General features: G+C 39.9%; 3 protein-coding genes across 12 annotated transcripts in view; 2 read left to right on the forward strand and 1 right to left on the reverse strand.

The window, feature by feature from the left end:
• The window catches only part of trap1 (TNF receptor-associated protein 1), a 157,270-nt gene that overhangs the window by 102,627 nt on the left and 28,045 nt on the right, over window positions 1-26,598 (reverse strand). Inside the window, exon 2 of one of the 3 annotated variants that reach the window (XM_051887799.1) lies at window positions 24,491-24,528. In XM_051887799.1, the coding sequence (XP_051743759.1) occupies window positions 24,491-24,528 (38 nt within the window). Of the gene's footprint in view, window positions 1-24,489; window positions 24,651-26,598 lie in introns of those variants that run through there. The other 2 variants (XM_051887803.1, XM_051887804.1) reach the window with 2 other exon arrangements.
• The window catches only part of LOC127509239 (butyrophilin subfamily 1 member A1-like), a 120,925-nt gene that overhangs the window by 48,555 nt on the left and 45,772 nt on the right, over window positions 1-26,598 (forward strand). The gene's annotated exons all lie outside the window — the stretch shown is intronic.
• The window catches only part of LOC127509236 (butyrophilin subfamily 1 member A1-like), a 126,352-nt gene continuing 124,601 nt past the window's right edge, over window positions 24,848-26,598 (forward strand). For 2 of the 6 annotated variants that reach the window (XM_051887807.1, XM_051887810.1), the window contains exon 1: window positions 24,848-25,331. The gene's annotated coding sequence lies outside the window, so the exon portion shown is untranslated. Of the gene's footprint in view, window positions 25,332-25,922; window positions 25,969-26,598 lie in introns of all 6 variants that reach the window. The other 4 variants (XM_051887806.1, XM_051887814.1, XM_051887818.1 and 1 more) reach the window with 4 other exon arrangements.

Here is a 26,598-nt window from a genome sequence, read left to right on the forward strand (position 1 = left end):
ACTTCTCGCACCTGCAGGGTGTTCAGTCGCCGTCCGTTCAGGAAGATGGGAAAACTGACAAAGTTGCTGTATTTAGTCACAATCTCTGTGAAACAGACCAAAGTCACTTAAATGAGTTTCTTCTTTGAGCATGTGATGTTTGATGTCACTGGTTTGGAGTGTTGCAGACCTTTGACACGATCTTCTGATGAAAACTCTCTGCAGTCATCTTTAAGATGAAGCACGATCTTAGTCCCCTGACGCACACCTGAAGCTTCTGCGATATCAAACACTCCAGAGCTGCAGACACACAAAACTCAGTGAGTAAAACATCAAAATGTGATTCATTTTATTCAGATGTTTGCTTTGTCTCAACCTCAAGATGCCTAAAGATGATCTAATACCCACAAATATGACAAAAGCTGGCCGAGATCTCCAGTTCCTTTCTGATTGCTGATGCTAATAAAAGTAGGGCTGTGTGATTAATCTAATATTAGTTTTCAGCTTCCAATGATTATGAAAACACGATGATCAAGATAAAACGACTGTGCAGCATCATGTTCCTTTCCTTTAAATCAGTGCGCTTTTCTCAACAAACGTATTGTCCAAATCTGTTAAATCATGTAATGTCACTGTCGTAATATTTTATTTGTATTGCATTTGTCCTGTTGTTTGTAATTTTCCTCTTGCTTTTATTGTATTTCTGACTGTTTGTTTTGTCAATAATTGTTTGAGGGCGTTTTTTACTTACATTAGTTAGTCTATTAGTTTCTGTAGTAGCAGACTTTGGAGTTTGCTCCTCTTTGTTCATCCCAACAAGAGTGTCCTACAAATCAGAGCATAAACATGTTGATCAACACCTTCTACACAGGGATTAAAGTGCTCCGCTGCTACAACTGATTTCCTTCAGCTGGACTGGGGCAAAAAAATAAAAAAAATGCTAAATCCAATATGACTGTCGTGATTAAAGTGTAATGTGAAAATGAATGAAAAGTTTCAGTTGTGACATTACATTTAGATCCGCTCACGTTGCATTAATTGTTTGTTTGTATGACTAAAAAGTGTCAAGTAGATCTGCACGATTCTGGATAAACTGAGAATCACAATTTGTTTTTTTTTTTTTGTTTTTTTTGTTTCAAACTGAGATTTTGATTCTCCCACGATTCTGAAAAGACAACCAAACAAAATAGCATGTAATTTACAAAAGGTTCTGACAAAATATTAATTGCTGCAGTCTATTTAAAAAAAAAAATGTTTAATTCATTGAATGAGTTATTTTTTAAAAATCGGTTTGAATGATTCTACAGAGGCCCACACATGACATGCAATCACGATCTCTGTTTGTTTCAAAGACTTTTTTCATTACTGGATGAATCCGCATTTTTGAACGAATCTCTTGAATGAATGATTCAATGACAAATACATTTTTTTAACAGTCACTTGTCGCCACCTGCTGGATTAACAGTGTAATTTATTTGAAGCGTCAAAATACATTCAAAAGGTGGTTTGCTCTATTTTTCTCTACTGTACACATCAGTGTTTATATCTGAACTATAAACTTTTATCCCAGTACTTCTGTGGTCATTTGAATATTTGTAGCACAGAAATAATGATACTGTGTGGTTGAAAAGACTGATTGTGAAGCCGTTTCATACCTACACACAATAAGTGCTTTATCTGAGTCAGCAGCATGTTCGCTGTGATCGTACTTAGAGCCGAATCGCTGTCATTTAGGAATAAGATTGTGTGAGTGTCTGAATCGAGATTGTGGCTGCGTTTACACTGGCACAAAAAATCTGATCTTTTGCTCACATCTGACACAGATCGGAATTAGTTGCACACGTGTAGCTTTTAGAGCTTTTAGAGAAAGTTGTGGGAGTCTGCTCCTGGCGTCTCTTTCTGCCGGGAAGCATGGCTGCTCCAGGTGTTAAGAGTAGTGATGGTCTAACGCGGCGTCATGGGATTAAAATATTGTGTAAATTTAGTGTAGAGGAATGTGCTTTAGCGGTTGGCAATGTGGTGGGTTACAACTCTATTGTTTCTGTTGTCTAGAATGAACAACGCAGTTGTTTTGTTTTTAAACTTGATCGAAACGGCTAATGAGGTTGTTCAAACGGGAGTCGTAATTATTGATGTGCTTACACCTGTACTCCCTCTTAGTAGCCCTTCCAGAAAGATTATTTTGTCAAATGTTCCTCCTTTTGTTTCTGATGCATTGCTAAAGAATTGTCTTCTTTTGGCAAGATAGTCTCTCCCATTCGGAAAATTGCTCTTGGCTGTAAATCACCCTTGCTGAAACATGTAGTGTCTTTTCGGAGACAGGTTTATATGATTCTGAAAAACAATGCTGACGAACTTAACCTGTCCTTTAATGTTAAAGTGGAGGACTTTAACTATACAGTTTATGCTACGTCTGAAAGCATAATGAAATGCTTTGGTTGTGGCAAAATTGGCCATTTGATACGTGCTTGTTCTGAAAAAATGGAAGAAAATGCTACTGTACAGACAAACTCTGAGAATAATCATTCTGGAGTTGTGTCTGTCACAGAGGATGTTGTGGCTTCTGCTGCTGTTGAGTCAGTTTCTGTCAGTTGTGAATAAACCAAATAAACTCACAATGGCAGAGATTACTGCAGGTCTTTTTTCTGTAACTGATCTCATGGTTTTTGAGACTGCTGAAAAAAGCAGCGACATCAATGTAACTGCAGATATCATGACAACTACTGACAAACATGTCAGTGAGGGTGTTGTTGAATTGGAGATGGAAACAGAGTCAATCTTCAAAATCCCTACTAAAAGGAACAAAAAATTGCCAGAGTAAAGTGATTAAACAAGCAAAAAAAAAAAGACAAAAATGAGGCTGAAAGTTTAACCTCTGACAAAGATGCAGATTCTACAGACTCTAATACTTCTGACTGTTCTTATCTTTCATCTCAAAATGAAAAAGGAAATCAGATAACAGTATATGGATTTGAGGAAATCAGCAAATTTTTGAAATAAACTAAAGGGCTACCTGGAGTTCAGGTTGAAGATTACTTCCCTGATCGATCAACTTTCATTAATGATGCAAAGTTTTTAATGAAAGAAGGTGTATTTGCTGATAGAGAAGTTTATCGTCTCAGGAAAATTGTGAGTAAACTTAAAAAGCAAATCCTTAATGATGAAAAACAAGATATGATGTAACTTCTTTTTTCTGGTAGCTGTCTTAGCATTGCTGGCTGTTTCTTTTAATTTTTGTTTTTTTAAAACATTTATTATGAGAGATTTTAAAATTGGAACTCTCAATTTAAATGGTGCTAGAGACAGAAGAGAATGTGTTTGTTTGAATTTATAAAACAAAAGCGTCTTGGTGTTACTTTTGTTCAAGAAACACATAGTGACCTAAATGAGGTAGACTGGAAAAAAGAATGGGATGGTCAAATTTTTATGAGTCATTTGTCTTCGAACAGTGGAGGTGTAGCTGTGTTGTTTTCAAGGAAATCACTAACAATTTCTTGTGAAATAGAGGAAATAGTCAAAGGGCGTCTTTTAAAAATTAAAGCCAAGTTTGAAATGTTTTAATGATTTTTTTTTTAAATATATATGCTCCTATACAAAGAGGACTGAAAGAATTGTTTTTTTTTATATACAATTAGTGATGTTATGAAAGACCTAAGTTCAGAAGAATTATTGTGCCTAGGTGGAGATTTTAACTGTACAGTAAATGATAAATTAGACAGGAACCATTTAGAGCCACATATTGCCTCACAAAAAGCTCTCACACAATTAATAAAAACATTTGATTTATGTGATGTTTGGAGGAATGTGCATCATAAGAACAGACAATATACTTGGGCACACAGTAGAGATAATCTTATTTCTATGGCAAGACTGGATAGGCTTTATGTGTTTAATTTAAGCAAATCTGGCTAGAGATTGTAAAATAATTCCAGTTGGTTTTTCTGATCATTGTTCAGATATTTGTATTTTTTTTTAAAATTAATTATGTGAATTTAAAGAGTGCTTACTGGCATTTAAATACATCACTTTTAAATGGTAAGAAGTTTATTGAAATTTTTAATTTGTTTTGGGAAAATTTTAAAGAACAAAAACTTCCTTATACTTCCTTACAACAATGGTAGGGTTTGTGGCAAGGTCCATATTAAACAACTGTGTCAAGAGTACACTCTTAATGTTAGTAAGGAAATGGCTCAGTCAATGAAAGAGTTAGAAAATGAACTAGTAGAACTTTTGTGTACAACAGCTTCTACAGGTGATGGTGATTGTTTTGAAAGCAGTAAATCCAAAGAAGGAATGCTTGCAGATTTATTAGGTGTGAAAGCACAAGGGGCGTTACTTCGCTCACGTTTTCAAAGTATCACACAAATGGATGCACCATCTAAATTTTTTTTCAATTTAGAAAGCCAAAATGGACGTATCATTCACTTATTGCGCTCTGACAGAGGAAAAGAGCTTACTGAGCCTAGTGAAATATGCAAACATGCTGTTGCTTTTTACTCAAATTTATATAGAAGTGAATTGTCTCAGAGAAAATGAAGATTCTACTTTTTTTAATGATCTTCCAAAGATTGACGAAGAGTCTAATAATGTGCTTGAACAATCTCTGTCACAAAATGAATTATACACGGCTATGATGAATATGGAAAATGGGAAGACTCCCGGTATTGATGGGATTCCTGTTGATTTTTATAAAATTTTATGGCCAGTGATTGGTGAAGATTTTTTTTTTGCGTTCTTAATGATAGTTTTAGTAAAGGATTGTTACCACTAAGCTGTAGAAGAGCTGTTATTACTCTGTTGCCTAAGAAAGAGGATCTTCAAAACATAAGCAATTGGAGACCAATATCTCTTTTTGCGCAGATTATAAAACATTATCAAAGGCTTTAGCTACAAGGTTGGGTAAAGTTTTGAGTCAAGTAATACATTCCGATCAGAATTATTGTATACCCAATAGATCAATCTTCGACAATATATCATTGGTTCGAGACGTTCTTGAGGTTGCAAGGTTATTGGGTGTTAATTGTGGTCTGATTTCACTTGACCAGGTAAAAGCCTTTGACCGTGTTGAACGCACATATTTGAGAGATGTTTTAGAGGCTTTTGGTTTTAGTCAGAATTTTATAAATATGATTGAGGCTATGTATTGTAACATTGAGAGTATACTCAAAGTCAATGGTGGTTTGAGTGCTCCTTTTGAAGTTCAGAGGTGAGTTAGACAGGGATGTGCTCAGTGGTGTAGTCTACGTGATACGCAGGTATACGCCGTATACCCACTAGGAAAGGTCAAGGATTTCCGTATACCCACTTAAAAAAGCGTGAGGATACGTAACCATCCAATAAATCACAATATGATTTGTGGTTTGTTGCTTTTGACATGAAACAAAGTCTCATATTTCTCAAAGTCTCAAGTTTCATATTTTGCCCATTTTACTTCGGAATAAAAACAACATAAATACCGTTTTGGCGCTCTTTAATCTATGGTAGAGACAGATCGCTGTAGCCTCAGTTCAAGAGAAGCGGCAGCCTGACGCGCATGTGAACTGATCCTCTCCTCCGCTTTAATACCAGTTACAGCGCGAAATAAACATGCATAAACTTCAAGGTATGATAAAAGATACACTACAACTTAACGAAATCCATATCATGTCTCGTATAATCGCTTAATCGGTGTTTCAGCCGCGGAAAGACGTTAATAACAGCTTGTAAACAATGTCACTTAACTTCACATTTACCTCAGAACAAACATATTCAGTGACCATAAACTCGTTCAGCTAGAAAAATGAACTCTTCAGAGGAGCATTTAGCTAAATATATACACCATATTACATATAATTATAATTTTTAATGTTCTTCAATAGCCTTTTTGAAGAACATTACCCATGTTTGAATAAATCCGTCAAGTTGACAGCCACCATGTAAAATTTTTATATTTCAAAAAACGAATTGGAGTAAAAATAATTTTAAAGTTTGTAGGCCTATTATAACTTTATTATTCTAAAAATTTCTTTAAGTGTTATTTAAGTTTGTACAAATCAGTTCATTTTACCTTCAATATTAATCTAGTACCAACTGATTGTCATTTTATGTAGGATAATGTAGTCCTATTTTACAGCATTAGTTGAGAGATTTTTTTTTTTCTTGAGAAAATTTGCCATGTACTGTACCTGATATACAGTATATCCAAAATAACTGATATTGAATCGAATTGCAAGTTAGTGAATTGAAATGCATAACTATGATGGCAGACTGGCAGGAAATGGTGCAAAACAGAAACAGGGTGATAAGCCTCATCTTTCCATTATTGTTAAACTCTAAAAAATGCTGGGTTAAAAACAACCCAAGTTAGGTTGAAAATGGACAAACCCAGCGATTGGGTTGTTTTAATCCAGTAGTGGGGTTAAATTTCCCAACTTGCTGGGTAGTTTTATTTAACCCAACTATTGTTTAAAAATGACTATGTGGCTGGCTTAAAATGAACCCAAAATAGGTTGGAAATTGAAAATCAGACACATAATTACTAGAGGCAACAATAATAATAATAATCAAAAGGTGAACATTTATTAATAAACAATTGAATAAATGTTTATTGTTTAATTATTATATTTAATATTAATAAATGTTAATTTCCAACATATTTTGGGTTCATTGTAAGCAAGCAATGCAGCAGTTTTTACACAATAGTTGGGTTAAAATTACCCAGCAGGTTCCTTTTGTTGATTATATAACTGACATTTTGATAAAACACACATAAGCAGTCTTTCAGAATGCTCTCAATAACATGTAGCTTAGATCAATTTCGTACTATATGCATTAGTGAGTGTGGCGGTGATTATGGGGTGTCGCTCTGGGACAGGTGAGTATGAGGCTGGGAGGGAAAAATCACAGTATACTCACTACAAAAAAACTAGACTACACCACTGGATGTGCTATGTCAGGAATGTTATATTCACTGGCTATTGAACCTCTACTTCATAAATTAAGAACCGAGTTAAGTGGTTTTACTATACCAAACTGTAATGCCTCTTTGCAACTTTCTGCTTATGCTGATGATGTTAAAAAATTGGAGATCATTGTTAATGGTTTTAAAAAACTTTCTTCTGCAAAAGTCAACTGGGCAAAAATAGGGCTGTGCTCAGAATATCGATACAGCGATACATCGTCATGAACTCCTGACGATGCGCGAGTCTGTCGTGCTTCTGAATGTAGCCAATAATCACGTGACGTCAATTGGCGCTAATTTAGCAATGCGAGCAGCAGAGCGAGACATTCAAAATGGATAAGATGATTTTGCCACCGCCGACAAAAGTAAAATCAAAAATATGGGAGAATTTTGGGTTTTACGCTAAACCGGAGAGTCAGACATTAGACATGAGTCGATATGCAAGAACTGCAAAACAAAAGTTATGTACTCCGGCAACACGACGAACCTCTCTCTGCATATGTCAAGACATCATCCAGACCAGCCAGCCCTGGTCGCAGCAGGTAGGCCTAGTAGCACATATCTGTCATCCCAGAAGCAGCCAACGTTGCCTGATGCTTTCATCTCAAAACTCTTACCCACGTCTCAGCGATCTCAAAAGATTACAAATGCATTAATGCGCTTCATATGTCAGGATTTACGGCCATACAGCGTTGTCGAGAATAACGGCTTCAGACAATTGCTTCACGAGTGTGAGCCACGCTACAATACCAACACGTCAGTTTTTAACAGAAACGGCAATTCCCCGGTTGTATGATGAAGTAAAGAGAGACGTTCTGCTGTCACTCTCTTCTGCACAGAGAGTTTCCATTTCCTGCGATGCTTGGACTTCGAGAGCAACCCAATCGTATGTTACGATAACCTGCCACTACATATCTCCACAGTGGGAACTTGTCTCGCACGTTCTGCAGACTAGAGTGATGTTTGACAATCACACCGGAGCAAACATCGCAGATTTGCTAAATGATGTGATGCAAGAATGAGGAATAAAAGAAAGATCCAGTGCTTGTGACTGATAGTGCATCTAACATGTCAGTAGCTGCAGAGCTAGCCAAATTAGTTCATGAGATGCTTTGCTCACTTTTTGAGTCTGGCTGCTCAACGGGCTCTTAAGTTACCGAAAGTTTCCCCATCTTCTCAGAAGAGTTCGGAGCATCACAACATTTTTTAGGAAAAGTACAATCGCCTGCCATGTCCTGCACGAGAAGCAAAAGGTACTTAGTCTTCCTGAGCATAAGTTGATGACCGATGTCTGTACGAGGTGGAACAGCGCACATGACATGTTGGAGCGATTAGTAGAACAGCCTGCATTACTGTCAACTGAGGTGCGGAAAAATGCCAAAGATCTGTGGACATTAACAGAAGCAGACATAACCTGTGCTGAAGATGTAATAAAGGCACTGAAGCCACTTAAATTGGCAACTCACGTTATGTCCGAGGAGAAGACCCCTACGGTATCTATTATCGCACCGTTGCATGCTCAGTTAAGTCATGGCACTCAAATAGAAACCACCGACTCGGCAGTGACGCGGGACATAAAGATCGCTGTGACTGGAGATCTGGAGAAGAGATATGACCGTGAAATGCCCCTTCTAAATATGACCCCAGCACTGGATCCGCGCTTTAAAACACTGCCCTTTTTGAAGGAGGAGAACAGACAGGAGGTCTACACCAAAATGGCAATAGAGGCAGGGGCGATTCTAGGGTCAGAGCTTTAGGGGTGCTGAGCACCCAATGAGCCCCACTGCCACCACCCACCCTCTTTTCACACAAAAACAAAAAATATGTTACAAAAAGTAAATGTAATATAGGCTACTTAATGCCAATAAGTTAGTATAGGAGTATGAGTAGTTACTGTTTTGCTTGCCACTATTCACTATATGTCAGTTTATTGTTGTTTCCTCACCTGGTTCTTCCTACATGCTCTCCCTTTCCCTTTCTCCCTCTCTTTCCCTTGGCACTGACAATCATACACAAATATATTGTAGGCAGGAGAGTTGAGGTCAGTTTGTCATGTGTCAAAAATATGTTATGGAGGAAAAAACAAACAAACAAAAAAAAAACAAGACAGAGGTCATTATGGACTGTCCCTAGTCTCTCGCCATACTGTGGTATGTCCATTGCTCACTGGCAGGCCACACACACACAGAGAGAGAGAGAGAGAGAGAGAGAGAGAGAGAGAGAGTAATGCTAGGAGTTCAGGAGTTAAGCCTGGTTCAGGTTAAATCCTCTGTGTGTGAGGAATGAATAAATACAGCAAAAGAAAAACATTAAGCTTTCTTTTATTGTCTAGTTTGATAGTCAGCCACAACTGAAAAATAACAGATATAAATTTAGGAATGAATAACAATTCATTTAAAAAGCCACAGTGAGTGTTTTCACACATACTGGTGGTATACAGTGATATGTCTGGTCCAAACGCCAGGGCTTCATGTTTCCATGACGACTGACCAGAAAAGACGCACGTGACGTCATGTTTACATGACTCCCGATTGTTAAAATGAGTATCAAATTAACGATAAACTTTAACAACAGAGACACACGTACGCACTACACAGGTACGCAGTTTATTTGTCGCGCTGCTGTTTTTGTTTCACGCTCTAGCAGTTAATAAACAGAACTGCATGAGTCTTGCGGAAGAACATTGTTACCGGCGCTACTTCTCTCCGTTTATGACTATGGACGAGTCACCCAGGTCCTGTGCTACTCCACAGCGGCGGCGACCCGCTGGACTAAAATAGTCCGAAAATAAACACTTATTATAGGTGTACCATGGTGATTCAGGATACTGACTCCAGTACTCACCGATAAGGTTTCGGAATCGGAACAACTCTAGGTAAAAGGAAAGAAGTGTGAGACACAGCTTTGGAGCAACTTAGTTGATTCACAACACTACATAACGGGTTCTCACTCTGCGTGTGTTTCGCGCTGGATGACGGTCGTGCTGAGCGGTGCAGGTACAGAGGAGAAGTAGAAGAAGAGAAGAGGATGACACCATTTGCTAAGGGGGATGTTTTCATTTTCATCCTTAACACATACATTTTAAACCACAAACTACGGAGTATGTTTTGGACATTATTTAACCTTGTAAAAGACGAACAAAAATTTTAGAATAACAACATTTCTTACTCCAAGTTTTAGGGGTGCTGAGCTCCTTTTTAGGGGTGCTGAAGCACCCCTAAAAAATGGCTAGCCTCGCCCATGAATGGAGGCATCACAGATTTCGCTTGCAACGGTAAGTTGACTGTAAGAAAAGTTAGTTAATTATATCAGCTAGTTATATTATAATTTAATATTATTATATTATAATTTATATATTATAATATAATTTTCTATCTGTAAAAATATATATATATATATTTTTTTGGATATCAACTCAAAATATGTTCTAGAACAACATACGTTTTTATTAATGTGGTCTACAAAATATGGGCTACATGAGTTTACAATACACACTTTAACTAATGTTTAATAAATGAACCTTATTGTAATGTATTAACTTACATGAACTAACCATGAGCAATACATTTGTTACTGTATTTGTTCGTCTTTGTTAATGTTAGTTAATAAAAAATACAGTTGTTCATTGTTTGTTCATGTTAGTTCACAGTGCTTTAACTAATGTTAACAAGATTTTAATAAAGTATAAGTAAATGTTGAAATTTTAACAAAGATTAATAAATGCTGTAGATGTGCAGTTCATGATTAGTTCATTTAACTAATGTAGTTAACTAATGTTAATTAATTAACCTTATTGTAAAGTGTTACCAAGTTATTAATTACAAATGTCATCTTATGATTATTTCAGAACCAGAGTAATGAAGCGGATCAGAACAGAAAGAATGCTGAGACCGATCTGTCGCCACCCTGCAAGAGAGAGAATGTGGACTCATGTGCTCTTGAGGACTTGTTTGGAGATGCATTTTCCCCTCCCAAAACACAACAATCACCTCTGACACTGTATAATCAGGCAGAGGTTGAAGTCAGGACATACAGAGACACAGAGCCATTACCTCTTACAGAGGATCCACTCATCTGGTGGAAGGAGCACCAGTCTGTTTTTCCTTTACTATCAAACTTGGCAAGATGTACCCTCTGCATCCCTGGCACAAGCGTAGCAGCAGAGAGGGTGTTCTCCACTGCTGGAGATATAATTACAGCAAAGAGGAGTGCTCTTAACCCTGAGCATGTTGATCAATTGTTGTTTCTGCATAAAAATCTGAAGATGTAATTGTAAATGTGATGTGTTGTAAAACACTTAAGACCAAATTGTTAAATACTAGGTGTTTAAAAGGGTTTGAGGAAACCAAGTTAAATTTAAGTTGTTACAGTTTTTGCTTTTATGGAATATGTTTTAAGTTTTGTTTAGTCATTGAGCTTTGTTGATATGCTTCAGTGTCACTATAATTGTCATTTCAGTTACTGAGGCAGAGACTTTAAAAGCAAAAGGAAGAGCCATTCTAAGCTTTTTTTTGTGACAATTTTTTTTTATTTAATTTAAGTCATTGTTTTTTCAATGACAAAAACAAAATTGTTTTTCAGTTATCACAACTGTTATAACACTGGTTATTCAATAAACACCTATTACTGTTACTAAACTCTGCTCAAAAGAAAATTAAATTCCAAATTGATCCATATCGTGATATGTATCGTATCGTGGCTTTAGTATCGTGATATGTATCGTATCATGACAATGTTGGTGATACACAGCCCTAGGCAAAAAGTGAGGCCCTTTGAATGGGAGATTGGAATAGAGGACTTCCCAACTTACCTGCAGGTTTAATCTGGAAGAAAGGTGGTTTAAAATACCTTGGAGTTTTTTTTAGGTAATGATGACTTTGTTCAAAGGAATTGGGATTGTATGCTAGAAAAAAAAAAAAAAAAAAAAATCAAAGGATTTTTTTTACAGAAATGGAAATGGCTACTTCCCCATCTGTCTTATAGAGGTCGCACACTTATAATGAATAATTTAGTGGGGTCCTCTTTATGGCATAAATTTGCATGTGTAGATCCACCTGTTGGACTTTTACCAAAGCTTCAAGGAGAAATGGTTAATTTTTTCTGGGACAGTTTGCATTGGACACCTCAAAGTGTTCTTTTCCTGCCAAGAGATGAAGGAGGTCAAGGTTTGATTAATCTTGTCAGCAGAGGAGGAACTTATCGATTACAATTCATTCAGCGATTACTGATGGGACCTCAAAGTCTAGCGTGGAAGCCATTGGCACAAAGCATTTTACGTGGAGTGAATGGAATGGGACTTCATGCTGCGCTTTTCTTAATGGATCATTCTTTTCTGGATTTGACTGTATTACTGTCACGAATACGGTTCCCGCGGCTCTTCCTCCCGGCCGCCGGAGGGAGCCGTCACCGGAGTTCTGATCATTTTCCATTCGGACTACATTACCCATGGGCCCTCATTCCTGAGACTGATTGCTCACGCACCTGCGCTGCATTACACTCACACTATTTAAGACACACACACACACACACTCACACCGTGAAGTCTTGATTTGCCCCGGTGATCACTACTGAGCGTTTTCTTGTGGATTGTATTTCTGTTGCCGTTGGACTGTTTATTGGACTGTGTTTGTTTGCCGCCTGCCCTGATCCTTGCCTGTTATTTGGACTGTGTTTGTTTGCCGCCTGCCCTGACCATTGCCTGTGACTTTACTCTGCTTGTCTGCCGCCTGCCTCGACCATTGCCTGTCCCTGTTTGTGTCTCTGCCTTTGCCCCTGTCTGCTTTGGTGTTTATCGTAATAAAGCTGCAAATGGATCCTCACGCTGTCGACCCATCATTACAGAAGACTTCGCCATCAAACGATCCAGCAGTTCTCTCACAGATTTCCACCGAGCTAACAGCACAGGCCAGCCAGCTCGCGGTACATCAGCATCAACTGACCCGCTTAACATCCCTCACTGAGGAGCTGGTGAAAACCCTGCAAAGCCTGCGGTTCAATCCTCTCGAGGCCGCCATGCCGCCGCCCGCTACACCTGCCAGCCACGCGGTTCCCGCTCCCCCTGCAGTAAACCCGCGCCTCGCTCTGCCAGATACATTTGGCTGGATTGCCGTTGAATTTAAGGGCTTCCTTCTTCAATGCTCTCTGTTTGTGAACCAACAGCCCTCACTGTACCCTAACGAATCCAGTCGGATATCGTTCGTATGCTCTTTGCTTACCGGCAAAGCGTTGGACTGGGCTACGGCGGTATGGAGGGAGGATGGCTCCGTTTTCCCCACTTTTGCCGCTTTTCTACAAAGTTTCAAGGAGGTGTTCGAACATCCGGAGGGTGGTAAGAGTGCGGGCGACCAACTCCTCTCATTAAGCCAAGGTAAATCGACAGCTGCTGAATTTGCTTTAAATTTTCGCACCCTGGCCGCCCAAACTAACTGGGTAGAGGACACCTTAAAGCTGTTGTTCCGTAAGGGCTTAACTTTGGAGCTACAAGCTGAGCTGGCATGTCGTGAAGAGGGAAGATCACTAAACGAATTCATTGAACTCGCCATCCACATTGATAATCTCCTTCGAGCTCGGCGTCCCAGCCGATTACCCTCCATGTCCAATACTTTCGCTGAACCCATGCAGCTCGGATATACCCCACTTCTTCCCGAAGAACGTGAGAGAGGGCGCCAGTTACATCTGTGTCTCTACTGTGGCCAGGCCGGTCACATTAAGGTGAACTGCCCCATTCGACCCAGCACTCCCAATCCCAAAGCGGTGAGTGTTTCTCAACATACAGACTATGCATCCAACTGTCTAAGAATCCCCATTCAAATAACTGTCAATGAACGAGTCATATCTGCCCACGCACTCCTGGACTCTGGCGCGGCTGGAAATTTCATGTCTGACACATTCATTCACAACCACAAGATTTCTCTAACCAGCTGCCATTCTTCATTAACAGTGGAGGCGCTAGATGGAAAACCCATCGGAGGAGGAAAAGTGGCGCACATCACCACCGAGCTCGCCCTTCAGGTGGGAGCTCTCCATCACGAACAGATTCGCTTTTACGTCATTCACTCACCTAACAACCCAGTCATCCTTGGTCTGCCCTGGCTCAGAACACACAATCCACAAATCTCCTGGAAGGAGGGTCAGATCACGCAGTGGGATCCCACATGCCACCATCGCTGCCTGAGGTCTGTCACTCCACTACCCTCTCAAACCATCCCCAACTGCGAAACCGAACCCGATATAAAGTCAACCATACCAGCTGAGTACTTGGATCTAGCAATTGCTTTCAGCAAGACCAAATCGACGGAGCTCCCTCCTCATCGCCCCAGCGACTGTGCCATAGAACTGCTGCCCGCCTAAGGGCAGAATATTCCCTCTATCACAGCCTGAATCCGCAGCCATGAAGTCTTACATTGAGGGGGAGTTGGCTAAGGGGTTCATTCGGCCTTCCACGTCACCGGCTTCCTCAGGCTTCTTCTTCGTTAAGAAAAAGGACGGCAGTTTACGGCCCTGCATTGACTACCGTGGCCTGAACGACATCACGGTGAAGTTTCAGTATCCCTTGCCGCTAGTTCCTGCAGCTCTCGAACAACTACGACAAGCCAAATATTTCACCAAGCTGGACCTCCGCTGTGCTTATAATCTAATTCGCATCAGGGAGGGAGATGAATGGAAGACAGCCTTTTCCACCTCCACTGGTCACTATGAGACTCTCGTCATGCCCTTCGGGCTAGCCAACAGTCCCTCGGTCTTTCAGTCTTTCATCAACGACGTCTTCCGAGACATGCTCAACCGCTGGGTTATCGTTTACATAGACGACATCCTCATATACTCCAACACCTTCGAGGAACACGTTCAACAGGTACGAGCTGTACTTCAACGCCTGATCCAGCACAAACTATACGCCAAGGCCGAGAAATGCGAGTTCCACCGCACCTCAACTTCGTTTCTGGGCTATGTTATCAGTCAGGAGGGAGTGGCTATGGATGATGGCAAGGTAAAGGCAGTACTAGAGTGGCCCCAACCTCGCACTTTAAAGGAATTGCAGCGGTTTCTGGGGTTTGCCAACTTCTACAGGCGGTTTATTAGAAACTTCAGTGGGGTCGCCGCCCCCCTAACTTCCATGACTAAACGACAGTCCACACGACTTATCTGGTCTCCCGAAGCGGTAAATGCTTTCCAAGAGCTAAAGGAGAGATTCACTTCAGCGCCCATTCTCCGTCACCCAGATCCTGAGCTCCCTTTCATCGTGGAGGTGGACGCCTCCAGTACGGGCATTGGCGCGATTCTCTCACAACGACAGGGTGATCCGGCCAAGATGTTCCCCTGTGCGTTTTACTCCAGGAAACTGTCTGCGGCAGAGCGCAACTACGATGTGGGCAACCGGGAACTGCTGGCAATGAAGGCGGCGCTGGAGGAGTGGCGCCACTGGTTGGAAGGGGCGAAATATCCATTTACCATTCTCACCGACCATAAAAATTTGGAGTACCTCCGGTCTGCCAAACGTCTGAATCCTCGACAAGCACGATGGGCAATGTTCTTCACCCGCTTTCAGTTCACGGTTACGTATCGACCGGGGTCAAAGAATGTCAAGGCGGATGCTCTGTCCCGGCAGGCCGAGGAGGTCGAACGTCCAGAAGACACAGAGAACATAATTCCTGAAACCCTATTACTCGCCCCAGTCCAATGGGATGTCATGACCGAGATCTCGCAGGCCAACGAACAAACAGCGCCTCCACCAGCATGTCCACCCAACCGCACCTATGTTCCCATCCATCTCCGGGAAAAATTGCTACATCACGTCCATGACCTTCCCAGTTCCGGCCACCCAGGTATCACCGCCACCCTACACCTGTTACAGAATCAGTTCTGGTGGGAAACCATGCCGGCAGACTTAACAAACTTCATCACCAACTGCACCGCCTGTCAAACTTCTAAAACCCCACATCAAGCTCCCGCAGGTCTGTTACAACCTCTTCCCATTCCTCAACGACCCTGGTCCCACATTGCCATAGATTTCGTCACCGATCTTCCCGAATCCCAGGGCCACACCACCATACTCACCATCATTGATCGCTTTTCGAAAGCGTGCCGGTTGCTACCACTCCCCAAACTACCCACTGCATTAGAAACAGCAGAACTCCTGTGCAACCAGGTCTTCCGGCTCTACGGTCTGCCGGAGGACATTGTATCCGACCGGGGCCCGCAGTTCACTTCACGGGTCTGGGCAGCGTTCTTCAAGCAGCTGAACGTCAACATCAGCCTCTCTTCTGGGTACCACCCCGAATCCAATGGGCAGACTGAGCGCATGAATCAGGAGCTCACAAGATTTCTACGCACATATTGTCAGCATAATCAATCCGACTGGAGCCGCTATCTAATGTGGGCCGAATATGCTCAAAACTCCCTGCAGAAACCTGCCACCGGCATCACGCCGTTCCAATGCGTCCTGGGGTTCCAACCACCTCTCTTCCCATGGTCTGGGGAACCATCCAACTTACCCTCTGTCACTGAGTGGATGCGCCGAAGCGAGGCGACCTGGGACATGGCACATCATCACCTGCAAAGAGCTGTGAGACGACAGGAGGCTCAAGCCAACCGACATCGACGCCCCAATCCTTCGTATGCTGTGGGACAGTGGGTTTGGCTGTCTACCAGGGATCTACGTCTCAGACTTCCATGCAGAAAACTCAGTCCCAGGTTTGTAGGGCCCTTTCAAATCACAAAACAAATCACTCCTGTATCATTTCGTCTCAATTTACCTGCTAATTACCGTATTTCTCCCACTTTTCATGTATCATTGCTGAAACCCTCCGGGGGCCCGAGGGAGGAGCCGGAGGGAGCCGAGGCCCGCAATCCCCCACCCCTGATCATCGAGGGCGAGGAAGCCTACCAGGTTCGAGGGCTACTCGATTCCAGGCGCCGGGGTAGAGGACTGCAATATCTGGTGGACTGGGAGGGGTACGGCCCGGAGGAGCGATCCTGGGTCAACGCGGATGATATCCTGGACCCATCTCTCATTGAGGAGTTTCATCGGACGCATCCGGAGAGACCGGCCCCTCAACCACGTGGCAGACCCCGGCGCCCGCTTCCTCGCGTCTGGAGCCGCTCGCGGGGGGGGGCTCTGTCACGAATACGGTTCCCGCGGCTCTTCCTCCCGGCCGCCGGAGGGAGCCGTCACCGGAGTTCTGATCATTTTCCATTCGGACTACATTACCCATGGGCCCTCATTCCTGAGACTGATTGCTCACGCACCTGCGCTGCATTACACTCACACTATTTAAGACACACACACACACACACACACACTCACACCGCGAAATCTTGATTTGCCCCGGTGATCACTACTGAGCGTTTTCTTGTGGATTGTATTTCTGTTGCCATTGGACTGTTTATTGGACTGTGTTTGTTTGCCGCCTGCCCTGATCCTTGCCTGTTATTTGGACTGTGTTTGTTTGCCGCCTGCCCTGACCATTGCCTGTGACTTTACTCTGCTTGTCTGCCGCCTGCCTCGACCATTGCCTGTCCCTGTTTGTGTCTCTGCCTTTGCCCCTGTCTGCTTTGGTGTTTATCGTAATAAAGCTGCAAATGGATCCTCACACTGTCGACCCATCATTACAATTACCCTCTTCTTATAAAAGTCTCTTTAAAGTGTGGAGACTTTTTAAACATCAGTGGACTGAGTCAGCTACATCTCTTTTTTGGTTGCTTGAAGAACCTGTGGTTTTTGGGAGTCGCCTTGATGTGTCAGGTGATGGCATTCCAGGGCTTAAAGACTTACTTGTTTCAAAGAAGTTATTACAATTGAAAGATATTGTTGACAAAGCAGGACCTGGACTAAAAAAAAAAAAAAATGCAGAAACTGTTGCTGTACATCTGGGTATAAGATCAGTGAGATTTGCTAGAAAGTTTCTAGATAAATTGGATGGGGTTTTAAACTCCAAAGAAAAAACTCTACTTGAGGAATACAATATGGGTCTTATTTCCACTGATGCTTATGATTTTTCCCCAGACATCAGAATTATATCTGATCTTGAAAAATCCATTTCTAATAGTCCACTGTTGTGTTTGAATAAAAATGAAAATCTTAATTTTTGCACAGTCAAAAGAAAGGTGCTGTACAGATGCATTGTGAAGATAATTAATAAAAATATGTTAAAAGATAGAGCTGATACAGTTTGGAGAGACAAATTGGGAGTGGTAGAGGAAATTAAACGAGAGTGGAGAGTATTATACAAACCACCATTGACTAAAAGAGCAGGGGATCTCCAGTGGAGAATCTTGCACGGTGCCATAGCTGTAAACGCTTTTGTGACAAAAATGAATCCCACTATAAATGATAATTGTCCTTTCTGTCCACAGAGAGAAACAGTTTTCCATTGTTTTATGAATTGTGACAGACTTTCTCCGCTCTTTGATCTTTTAGACTTTTTATTTTCTCTATTAGGGATTTCTTTTACAAAGCAATGTTTTATACTGGGTTTTAAGTACACTTAACTACAGAAATATAGGTGTCAATTAATTAACTTTATTGTTGGTCAAGCCAAAATGGCAATGTATATTTCTAGAAGAAATAAAATTGAACAGAGAAATGGACAGCACATTGTAGCAGTTAAGAATATGTTCAAATCAAGAATTTGTTGATTTCAATTATTACAAATTGATGAATGCAATCAATGTTTTTAAGATTGAATGGTGTAGTGATGTTGGTATGTGTACTGTACTTAATGATGAGTTGTTTTTTATACGTGAATTAAGGTAATTTAAAGAACTGTTTTTAATAAAGTGTTTGTAAAACTAAACTCTGTCTCTCTCTCTCAAATTCATTAAAAAAAAATTGAATTCTAAAACTTATAACTGTAGATAAAATATCAAACGCAAATTACCTTTATTTTCCGGTCTATATTCGTTCAGTCAGAATTCGCGCTGCAAAACGTCCACGACACCGATAGCTGTTAACTTATCTATTCTGGCAGGTAATCATAGCCATTCGACATGAAATATATAAATAATTTTAATAGCACGGCCATTCAAAACCCGAGGATCTGCTATGTGCATGTAAAACTATCAATGACAATCATTTTGGGGCAGGAAGTAATGTTAACACAGATATCTGATACCAGTCGTGTCTAAAGTGAATGTAAACAAACTGGCCAAAAAAAAATAAAATAAAAAAAAATAAAATAAAATAAAAAAAAATCGGATATGGTCAAAAGATCGGATCTGTGCATTAAGACTTGCAGTGTAAGTGCAGCCTGTGATCTTTTAATGATTCAGTATGGGTTGCACAGACTAGTCAACTTTAATGCTCTGCCATGACGCTTTAAGCTTGACGTCGACTAGTCACTGATCATGGCCTATAGAGGGCGCAACAGGATAAAAAAAATCTTTTTAGTCCACTTTTACACTCTGTTTCCAAACAGTTAAAATGACAAATAAATGCATACTCCAAAAGCACTTCACAAGATATGTCACATGTCTGTCTGTTTTGCACCATGTTCTGTTTGTCACATGTCTTCCTTTGTTTAGTTTTCCCACCTTTAGTTAGTTATCATGGTTTCTAATTTGATTAGTGTCCTCGTTTCAGGTGTGTCTTGTTTATTATCTCATTAGTTCCCTCATTAGTCCTTGTATAATTACTCCTTGGTTTGTTCACTCTTTGTCCTGTCACTTATGTTTTGGATGTGTTACCTACCCGATGAGTTCTTATTAAACCTTTTGAGTTTGTTGGAAACCTGCTTCTCCTGCTTTCTTCTGCCTGTGGTCACATGCCGTTACAATATGATTGATTATACCATCTGGATGCTCAATATTGATGGGTTAATGCACGTTTTAAACATCTTTCATAAAATTAAAACAGCTTTGGAATTACGCATATTGGCAATAGAAAAGCTGTTCTTCATCTTCTTCCCTCAAAACACTATTGGTCTCGAGTATTTAAATAAAGTGATGGGTAACAGAATATGACGTTATTAATCTGATTCTGATCCACGATTCTGTCTCGAGTCACATGGGTTGAAGATACCTGGATGGTGAAGGTGCCTTTGGCTGCATCCGTCTGCAGGTGAATCTCCATCGCTGCTGAATCTCCTCCTGCTGTCATCATCTTGTGCCGCAGTTTCTCCAGCGCATCACTGCCGTTTGAGATCAGCTCTCTGATGAACACCTACAGAATCACTTCCAGCCCACTCTGATCAATGCTTTTCCATTACTATTATCATTTTAAAATAATTTATAGATATTTCTGGGGTGCTTTTCTAGTTGTATATCAGGTTCCAATACTTGAAATTGAATGGCATATTTATTACTATTTATTTTGTACTCCAACAAGACAAAAATGACAATATTTAGCCATATCAAGCTGATTAAATATTTAATTACTTATTATTTGATAAAATAAATGTATACGGTAGCCAACAGCCAATATATTGCAGATATACACATAAAACAATTTTATTGATGACAAATCAGATAAAATCAAATTATCAGCCTGAACAATTTATTGTTCAATAACTAGATTGAGTCCTTTAGGATCAGTCTTAAATGCTGCAAGAGAATTGCTCAAACATATCTATATACATATCTATATATCTATATATATATCTATATCTATATATACATATCTATATATCTATATATACATATCTATATATCTATAATATATATATATATATATATATATATATCTATATCTATATCTATATATATATATATATATATATATATATATATATATATATATATATATATATATATATATACACACACACATACATACACAGTGGGTACGTAAAGTATTCAGACCCTTAAATTTCACTCTTTGTTATATTGCAGCCATTTGCTAAAATCATTTAAGTTCATTTTTTTTCCTCATTAATGTACACACAGCACCCCGTATTGACAGAAAAACACAGAATTGTTGACATTTTTACAGATTAATTAAAAAAGAAAAACTGAAATATCACATGGTCCCAAGTATTCAGACCCTTTGCTGTTACACTCATATATTTAACTCAGGTGCTGTCCATTTCTTCTGATCATCCTTGAGATGGTTCTACACCTTCATTTGAGTCCAGCTGTGTTTGATTATACTGATTGGACTTGATTAGGAAAGCCACACACCTGTCTATATAAGACCTCACAGCTCACAGTGCATGTCAGAGCAAATGAGAATCATGAGGTCAAAGGAACTGCCTGAAGAGCTCAGAGACAGAATTGTGGCAAGGCACAGATCTGGCCAAGGTTACAAAAAAATTTCTGCTGCACTTAAGGTTCCTAAGAGCACAGTGGCCTCCATAATCCTTAAATGGAAGACGTTTGGGATGACCAGAACCCTTCCTAGAGCTGGCCGTCCGGCCAAACTGAGCTATCGGGGGAGAAGAGCCTTGGTGAGAGAGGTAAAGAAGAACCCAAAGATAGGACTGGGCGATAAAACGATAACGATATGTATCGCGATAGACACGTGATCGATATCAATAAAAAATGTGTTCGATAAAACGTTCGATATTTTTTTATTCTTCGTCGGAAGAAAACAGAGGTTGCGAAGCAAGTTTGGTTGCATTAACAAAGGCATTCGCTCTCTGGTAACCTAGCAACGTAGGTAGTGACACGCTAACAGCCAATCATGTAACAGTATCACGTTTGGTTGCACCATATCGTTGTCTCGTGCTGGTCTGCTGGATTCCTCTTCAGTAACCGGCGACTGATAAGCAGAAAATGAGTGCCGCAGCGAGCGAGGAAATTGTAAATAAAAGAGGAAAAGTCAGCTCGCCAGTATGGCAGTTTTTTTGGATATTATAAGTCTGACCGTAGTCAGACCAATGTCGTCTGCAAATTATGCAAGACCGTCGTCCCCGCCAAGACTGGTAATACCACGAACTTGATGTACCACCTTAGCCGCGCTCACCCTTTGGAGCACAGCCGTATTCAACCAACAACATCTGTAGCTGCAACACCGCACAACATTTTAATTATTTGAGTTTTCCATGGTTGTTGACATTTCTGTCTTAATAACTGAGGGGATTATGATCAGAGGAAGGTTAAGTTTAAAATAAAAATGTTTAAATGTAATATATTTTTCTCCTGGTCCTTATTTTAAATGGGTCATAAAAAATATCAATAATTATCGATATCGACCGATATGAAACACTGATATCGTGATACAGTTTTCAGCCATATCGCCCAGCCCTACCCAAAGATCACTGTGGCTGAGCTCCAGAGATACAGTCGGGAGATGGTAGAAAGTTGTAGAAAGTCAACCATCACTGCAGCCCTCCACCAGTCGGGGCTTTATGGCAGAGTGGCCCGACGGAAGCCTCTCCTCAGTGCAAGACACATGAAAGCCCGCATGGAGTTTGCTAAAAAACACCCGAAGGATTCTCTGGTCTGATGAGACCAAGATAGAACTTTTTGGCCTTAATTAGCGGTATGTGTGGAGAAAACCAGGCACTGCTCATCACCTGTCCAATACAGTCCCAACAGTGAAGCATGGTGGTGGCAGCATCATGCTGTGGGGGTGTTTTTCAGCTGCAGGGACAGGACGACTGGTTGCAATCGAGGGAAAGATGAATGCGGCCAAGTACAGGGATATCCTGGACGAAAACCTTCTCCAGAGTGCTCAGGACCTCAGACTCGGCCGAAGGTTTACCTTCCAACAAGACTAAAATAACGAAGGAGTGGCTTCACAACAACTCTGTGACTGTTCCTGAATGGCCCAGCCAGAGCCCTGACTTAAACCCAATTGAGCATCTCTGGAGAGACCTAAAAATGGCTGTCCACCAACGTTTACCATCCAACCTGACAGAACTGGAGAGGATCTGCAAGGAGGAATGGCAGAGGATCCCCAAATCCAGGTGTGAAAAACTTGTTGCATCTTTCCCAAAAAGACTCATGGCTGTATTAGATCAAAAGGGTGCTTCTACTAAATACTGAGCAAAGGGTCTGAATACTTAGGACCATGTGATATTTCAGTTTTTCTTTTTTAATAAATCTGCAAAAATGTCAACAATTCTGTGTTTTTCTGTCGATATGGGGTGCTGTGTGTACATTAATGAGGAAAAAAAATGAACTTAGCAAATGGCTGCAATATAACAAAGAGTGAAAAATTTAAGGGGGTCTGAATACTTTCCGTACCCACTGATTTTTTATATATATATATATATATATATATATATATATATATATATATATATATATATATATATATATATATATATATATATATATATATATATATATATACACATACACACACACACACACACACACACATTTTTATCACCTCTTTCTCCGAATACAGCGATCTGGCCACAATATCCAGAAGTTTCTTTGTCTCTGCTTGGAACTCGTGTTTGGAGTAGGATCCTTATTTGAACAAAGAAACAAGAGTTTGAACATCCTTACAATTTCCATACACTATAATATATAATTTAAGTTTCTAAATCTTTATCATTCAAAGTTTTGGGGTTTGTAAGATTTTCAAAATATATTTGTTTTAAAGAAGTCACTTTTGCTCACCAAAGCTATATTTATTTGATCAAAAATACAGTAAAAACAGTAATATTCTGAATTTTTTTTTTTTTTTAACAATTTTAAATAACTGTTTTCTATTGTAATACATTTTAAAATGTAATTTATTCCTGCGATCAAAGCTGAATTTTCAGCATCATTCTCCAGTCTTCAGTGTCACATGATCCTTCAGGAATCATTCTAATGGTTTAGTTCACCCAAACATGTAAATTCTGTCATCATTTACTCACCATGAAGTTGTTCCAAACCTGTATTAATTTCTTTCTTCTGCTGAAAACAAAAGATATTTTGAACAATATCGGTAACCAAACAGTTGACAGTCTCCATTGACTTCCATAGTATTTTTTCAATGGGGTCCATCAACTGTTTGGTTACTGATATCGTTCAAAATGTCTTCTTTTGTGTTCAGCAGAAGAAAGAAATTAATACAGGTTTGGAACAACTTCATGGTGAGTAAATGATGACAGAATTTTCATTTTTTGGCTGAACTATCCCTAAATAAGCTGATTTGCTGCTTGAGTTCACCTTGAACGTTCTCGGTGTCGGTGATGATGCTGTGGAGCGTCTCCTCCTCTGCGCTCTCGGCCTGTTGTGTGCTGTAGGAGCGATGAGACACACTGACCCCAGAACAGCTGGAGCTCCACAGTCTGACAGGTGTGCTGTGATGCAGCTGCTGTCTGCCATCAGTATCAGCTGTTGAAGAGAAAGAGAGCCAGACTCATCAGAATTAAACAGCACAGGTGTTTAACTGACCAAAATGGATTTGATAATTGTTATTGTCTGTTCTCGATAATCTTTACATTTGCATACGTAGGTAAATATGGAGATTATTCACTGAGACTGACAACTTTACTAAACATGTACAACTGCGCAATAGACTAATTCTGCACAAATCTTGTTCATTTTGTCAATGAGCGACACCATAATCTGACAAATACACATTTTAAACCGGAAAGCCTGCGATTATTTGATTAAAATAATTTTTCCACTGGTATAATATTCTAATTCGCCGATCATAACAGCTCGTCCATATTAAACCAATTAAACATGTACCTCCAGTGAATGTCGCGGGGATTATTCTTTTCCCGACCCTCTGCTGGATGATAACAGCCTGACATGTGCTCGCTGAGAGACATTCAGTGAGTATTTGAGTAAACTTAATGATCGGATCATTTCTGCTTCTGCTGCTGCTGTAGTTTGACCTATAGAAGACTGGAAACTACGGCGTGACAGGCGTACAGTGACTGAAAGGACCCTGCGGACGCTCACTGATGACGTCTGCATGCGCTTTGATACATGCCTGTGTAAAATGTTTTACATATCAAAAAAGATAGAATCACTGAGCTCAAACGTTTGGGTGCGTAAATCAATGCAAATTACAATAATCTCAAATGAAAAACAAAAGATCCTTATAATCAAAGAGTTATTATTTTTTATATTATGCAACATAGATCAATCAAACGTTTCGGCAATCAGCCTTCAGTGAATCGATGAATAAAAACTGTTATGTTAAAGTGTGATCTGCGCAGAGTTTTGTAGTCAGTAAATAGCAATTTAAAAATCTATTAGCGTCCTTCAAATTGATTCTAAAAAAATCACATAGTTGCGCAAAAGCCATTTATACCAATAATATACGGCCCTCAGTCTAAACGGAGAGTAAGTTAGTTCCAGCTGCTGGATTATCAGTTAGTGTGATGGAGGGGCGGAGTCATCAGGTACAGGTAGATTGTTCAGTAATAGGTGAAAGTGAAACCTTTGTTGAAACTGAGGCAGGATTGTTCTCTTTTCGATCTTTACGAACTCTCTTATCAACATTTTGTTAATATCATATAATCTATAAAATATCAATAATTTATTCAGACACTCTTGTGAACACGGCAATGTTCAGTTAAAGGTAAGTCATGAACCAACAGAAAAACATATTTAGCATGAACAACTGTGACTAGCCTGATATAACAACACTTCAGATCAGATGCGTTTAATCGGTTAGGTAGGCCTACAATTGATAATAAACCATATAAATAAAAATAAAAAAAGGATAAATCCAAATAATGCTGTGTAGATACACGTATTTGTGTCCTGATTTGGACTATTTTAACTAGTTGAAAAACTTGATGCAAAACACATGCATGTTAACACACCATTCTGTGTGAGTTGTCTGTGTATTATAATGCTTTATTTTAATTTTTTTTCTTTTCAGTATCTGTGTCCTTCAGAGATATCATCCCAAGATTTATTTACATAAATGTATTTATTTATTCATTTACATGTATATTTACACTATTGAATGTACTAGTTTTAAAGCTATTGTTATCCAATTTTTGGCCTTCAAATGTATTTAAACCCCACCAGCTAGTTCAGTTTTTTGAACCTCAGTGATTATAAAACCCTGCCTATGGCACAAGTATGTACTACATGCAGATACACATTGTGTATTTGTTTCCTGCTTTGTCTTGACCCGGTTTAACCAGTTTTCTTTCAACAGAAAGTGATTGTAAATGAGTATCTCACTTTTGGACAGAAACTTAATTGTAAGTATTATTCTAAGGCAAAAAGCATGTATGCTGACACTTTTCTATAATGTTTTCTCATTTCCAATTTTCTTCATATTTTCTTCTTAGCGTTTGTGTCTCCTCAGAGATGAAGTTCATTTGTTTGACTCTCCTACTTGTTAGTGGAATTACAGATTCAAGATCAGGTAATTTATTCATCATTGTGAATGATACTTTATATATGTATATATTAGGGTAAAAACCTTTAGGATGTGTAGTTCAGACCTGCTCTCTTTCTCTTGTAACAGAGCAGTATGAAGTAGTGGGACCTGCAGATCCTGTATTTGCTGTAGCTGGTGAAGATGTGATTCTGCCCTGTTCAGTCAAACCCAACATCAGTGTTGTGGACATGAGAATGGAGTGGTTCAGACTCGATCTGAAAGACTCACAAGTGCATCTCTATGAGGATCATAAAGACAGAGACACAGAGCAGATTCAGTCTTACAGAGGGAGAACAAAACTATATTATCAAGAACTACAGAGAGGAAACGCATCACTCAAACTCTCAGCAGTCCAAATCTCTGATGAAGGACATTATAAGTGTTTAATTCAGTCCAAATCCTGGTATGATGATGCCACTGTTAATGTCAGGGTTGAAGGTGAGGAAAC

This window comes from Ctenopharyngodon idella, chromosome 3 (genome assembly GCF_019924925.1).
Source record: "Ctenopharyngodon idella isolate HZGC_01 chromosome 3, HZGC01, whole genome shotgun sequence".
Lineage (NCBI taxonomy): Eukaryota > Metazoa > Chordata > Actinopteri > Cypriniformes > Xenocyprididae > Ctenopharyngodon > Ctenopharyngodon idella.